This window comes from Lactuca virosa, chromosome 2 (assembly GCF_052849685.1).
Source record: "Lactuca virosa cultivar CGN04683 chromosome 2, Lactuca_virosa_CGN04683_v6, whole genome shotgun sequence".
Classification (NCBI taxonomy): domain Eukaryota; kingdom Viridiplantae; phylum Streptophyta; class Magnoliopsida; order Asterales; family Asteraceae; genus Lactuca; species Lactuca virosa.
Window position 1 is genome coordinate 267,448,434 of NC_136427.1, and position 5,107 is coordinate 267,453,540.

The following is a 5,107-nucleotide window of genomic DNA, read 5'->3' on the forward strand; positions in this document are numbered from 1 at the left end:
AATTTTAATAGGAAATAATAACATATATATGATCTGTCCATTTGACTTATCATCTGACTACAAAACCATGGCTTGTTCCTTGAGGGGATGAACTCTTTGCTGGATAACAATTATTTTCTTCCATCTTTTTTGTGTACATGTGTGAGATCTTATCTCGTTAATAATGAAACCCTCGCTATTCAATTAAAAAAAGACCACAAATTAATGTCTCGTAAAGCCAACACACGAGTATATCACAAAATCATTGCTTTTTGTAAAACTTTGCCGTACACCAAGTAGATTAGGTGTCTCAGGTGCTAAAAAATAAACAAACACATATAGCTGGTTTAAAAGAAAGATGTAATCACGAAATAATCCAAGAACCACGTTATAATAATGGTGAACAATCGAGTCAAGAACACTACGTCAAAGCTTCAGACACAATATCGAGTTGACTTTTAATTGGTATTAATCAAGTTGCATGGGTCGGTAATTAAAGAAGAATTGGAGCACCAAGGGAACATCCAAAGTGTAAAGTGATGTAATTTTGCATTTTGGCCAACACACACTTTCCCACTAACACCAAATATAATTAGATCACCAATATAAATTCAATCAGATCAAATCATATGCATTAAAGATTATATATATAATAGTTAATTTGGCTGAAAAAAGGCCCAGCTAGCCGACGTGCTCAATCATAATTTCAAAGCTCTGTAACCCAGACTTTGTTGGGCTCACAGCATTTAACTCACGCCATACCCTGCCTGGTTAACTTTACAGCCTAAGCATCGGCCCAACCATACCACATGGTTAACAAAATGATTAATTAGGGAGGCAAGAATTCTCCTAAAAAGCGGCATATAGTTATGATAATTAAGTGTCAAAGTACTACTTCTAATAACACCCACAAGTAGGAAGATGAAAAGGTGCATGGGTTAAAGGTCCATGCACTAAGTGAAATTGGTACTATTTTTTTTTTTTAAAGATATTGTAAAATATTGATGTGATCCCTAAATACCTTTTTAATCATTCAAAATACTTGTCCGTGCAGTTTCGTATCAATAATACAAAGTACAAACAGCCATCACACCAAAATCCAACTACACAATCCTAATGACAACAGCAGTCAAGCAGTACCACACTAACTTTATACCTATCTCCCTCCCTCTCTCTCTTTCGCTCTTCATATATAAATCTCCAGAGCTTCCTACTCTCAACCCAATCTCTCTTCCTCAATCTCTCTATCGATCTAGCTAAAAGATAGTTATATTAATATATATACATATAGAAGACATGCTGAGAGGAGAGATTCTTAAAGCATGGCTAAAGAGATGTGGAAAGATGAATAATGAAGTTTTACCTTCTGCTGCAGAGTGTGATAAGTGCTGGCAATGGGCATTCAGGTGGTCGTCATCTTTCATGCATGGAGGAAAGGAGGAAGCGTGTATTCCTAGAGATGTCCCAAAGGGTCATTTGGTGGTATATGTAGGTGAAAGCCAGAGGAGGTTTGTGATCAAGGTGAAGTTACTAAAACACCCTCTATTCGGTGCGTTGCTGGATCAAGCTCGAGAAGAGTACGAGTTTACAGCTGATTCCAGACTTTATATACCCTGCAATGAGGAGATCTTTCTTGGTGTAGTTCGGTGTGCCATGACCCCACGGGATCGAAGAATCATGTTTTGTTTTTGAGTCTTGTTGGGATCGATGTTCCTGCAAGACTGTACGTAATTTGATGTAAAGCGATTAGTTACTATTGTATGCAACTAGCTATGACTATTAACTTTAATGCAAGAAAAAAATGGAACCTTAATTTTTCATGCTACTCTACTGTTATAGATTTCTATAGGTCTTGAACTAATGTTAGCTAATTACCAAAAAATTGATATAATTGGTCATTATTACCCGTAGACCGACGATATTCATTCTTGAAAAAGTGTTGTATTAACTAAGGAATATAGGTGTTCGTAGTGGTGAATTTAGAATAGAAAATCATGTACCGGGTTAATTAATCGGGGCGGTTCAAAAGAAAACCGGGTTCAACCGAAAAGCTAATGCTTAAAGGGGTTAACAAAGGGATATAAATGAAAAGGGGTAGGCTTTAGGCTAATTGGATAGAATAAAACAAGAAAGAATGTCTAAATCATGTTGGTATGTGCACATGTACAATGTAGTGTCAAAATAGAGTTATAGCAAGTTCTAGAAAGTTCTAGAAAGCTAGTTTAATTATGTAAGGTATAAACCTCGATGTCTAAGGAAAAAACCGAACAACAAAGAAAAGAAACAGAGGAATAATAAGGGAATAAAAAGAAGAAACGGACTTTTAATTAATTGGTGAAGAAGGTCTAATTTGTTGAAATAACTCAACAGTCAACCCTTGACTTGAAATTCTTTAACCAAACACTAAATAAAACAAACTAAAAGACAATAGTAAGCTACTAAACTTTGACACACTCACACATTCTCGTGATCTGGTAAATAAACGATTAACCCAACAATCACCCATTAATCGTTTATCCACACCTTCACTCACAACAATGTTTCATCACCTTCTTTTCGAACCATTCCATATAACATCCCAAAAATCATAAGTAAAAATTTCATATTCAATTAAACAAAAACCATCAAATATTCATGTCAAACCACCATAAGTATGTCAATGTGAAAATAATTATCAGAGTACAATCACAAAATCATAAAATACTGGACACGGATGGATGCACTGCGATCAGATCAGGTCATTCCCCTTGGAACCGGAAGTACCTAAAAAATAAAATTAAACCATAAGCACAAAGCTTAGTGAGTTCCCTAAAATATCACATATCATACATACAATGGGCTCCGCCCGACATCGGGCCTCACTCGACATCGGGCCCCGCCCGGTACATATCTGTCAGTAACATGCAATGGGCCCCGCCCGACACATTCATCAGGCCCCGCCTGGAATCGGGTCTCTCCCGGTATACATACAAACACACACAATACATGCAAGAGTCACACAGACAACTAGCATCCTATAAACATAAATCAATGGGCCGACATTGGTGCCTTTGACCCGCCAAACACTATGAGAACACTCACCTCAGTCCGATGATAAACAATCACACACAAGTTGCTGCTACAAAGGCTCCACACACTGAAAACATACAAACCAACCCTAATCACTATTTAGGGTAATAACCCACAATTAAAAGCCCAAAATATAAATCCTCATAAAAAGGGCAAAAAAACCCTTTTACCCTTCCTACCATGGGCCCAACTAACCATGGCCCAAGGCCCAAACTGACCCAAGACCCAAAAATGGCCCAAAATGGTTTCAGGTGAGAACGACGTACGTACACGATGCGTACGCCCAACTTACTGATCTACACCAAAAAGGGACATGGCCTCAGCCCATTACGTCGTACGTACCAGGAGGGTACGCCCAACGTACTCATCAAACGTCCATTTCATGTCATTAAGCTCTTAATGCTTAAAGACCTTTCGTCTAACTCAGAGATCTCAACCTAAGGAACGTCTTAACTGATAAAGTCGACAACTTGATGCCTTTGCATGTCTCAATAAGGCACAAATCCAAACCCTAAGTCCAAAGTACACTCTAATGTCCAAAATCTCATGCATGGATGAATGAGAGTGTCCAAGTTCCCATTTTTATGACTTCACCAACCTAAAAATGACCAGAAATGACACTCATGACGTTTAGAGTAACCCATTCCTCAAAAGTCCAAATCTTGGGACCAAAAGCATAACATAACATGGACCAATTCTGGTTCTAGAAAAAGAAACATAAAGGTACAAGCTTTATACCTTCAGAAGCTTGCAAGGATGATGAAAGTTCTGGATCTAGGATCTTGAGCTTCTCCAAGCTTCAATGGTGGACTTCTTCTTCTTCTGGAACACTGACATTACATCCCGATTCTCGACCTTTCCCGGACACCCGACCTCCACCTCAATCACATCCAAAGTCTTCTCTCAACCCCTTTTCATTGTTCACAATACATGTAACATGTAACATGACATACCGTTAGACACGTTCATTACCATCTCGGCTTTTCCCGGTTCCACGTCCTCTTCCTTAGCCACATCCAAAGCCACTCGATTTGAACTTCCACCGCCATAATGTTCAGATCGTATTGTTTCTCGATTCCCTCTTTTCTTGACAGCCAAACCTTTACCGAGCAATCCTATTCCGAGAGATTCTTCCACCGATCAAGAAAACAAGGTCACCACCACATTTACTGTCTTATATCAAACGCAATACAAACTAAACTCAAAGCCACCTGCTTTGATTTCCTACGCTTGTCTTTTCCCTGCCCTAGTTAATTAATATCCCTTTATCACACAAACAAGCCAATCAAGGATAAAACCTGCTTTCAAGACTTCAACATGTGATCATAACATCATAGCCCCTTGAAAACAAATTTTGGTTCCCTGTTGCGTCTGTTAGATTAAGGTGTCTAAGCCAATAACTAAATTGGTATATTCTTGAATTAGAAGCAAAGTCCTTTTTGGTTGCCCTCATAACCTGTAACTGAATAGAATGACTTTTGGAGAGAGAGTCTGATTTGGTAATTTATTATTTGATTAATAAATTAATTAGAAATGAAAATAAATGAGTTATTAGTATATTGTATGATTAATATATTAATTTAAAACAATAATTATTAATTAAGAATTAATCGGAAATCAATTGAAACTAATTTCGGGTTAATTAGATTTAATTGAAAGTGCAAGGGCTAAGTTGTAATTGTTTAATAGTTTAACAAGAGGGAATTCAAGAATCTTCCTAACCTTGGACGATTTTAGGGAGGAAGATTAGGGTTTCTGGAATATTCCTTATAAATAAATAAGGAGTTGGATAATTATCATGTTTGAGATATTATTATAATATTCAATTAGGGTTATTCAAGGCTTTCCTTATCAGCTATAAATAGGACCCCTAAGGTCCTTAATTTCGTGCACTCTTCTTACCCTCTTAGAGCTGAAAATTTTCTCTACTTATCCTCTCCCCTCAAGTCTTCTAGTTATTAGGGTTTTAGGTACAAGCCATTAGAGGCATTCAAGTTTTTGGTGATTGCTTTCCAAGGAACTTCAAGAGGATTTTGTGTGATTATTTACTATAATAATC

At 37.3% G+C, this 5,107-nt stretch overlaps 1 protein-coding gene across 1 annotated transcript; it reads left to right on the top strand.

Annotated features, from left to right (window-relative positions):
• The first annotated feature begins 1,189 nt into the window (after positions 1–1,189).
• Positions 1,190–1,799, top strand: LOC145156977 (auxin-responsive protein SAUR50-like). Its single transcript, XM_079076165.1, has one exon. The coding sequence runs from the start codon at positions 1,276–1,278 to the stop codon at positions 1,669–1,671; it is 396 nt and encodes a 131-aa protein (XP_078932291.1). The 5' UTR covers positions 1,190–1,275; the 3' UTR covers positions 1,672–1,799.
• The last annotated feature ends 3,308 nt before the right edge of the window (positions 1,800–5,107 follow it).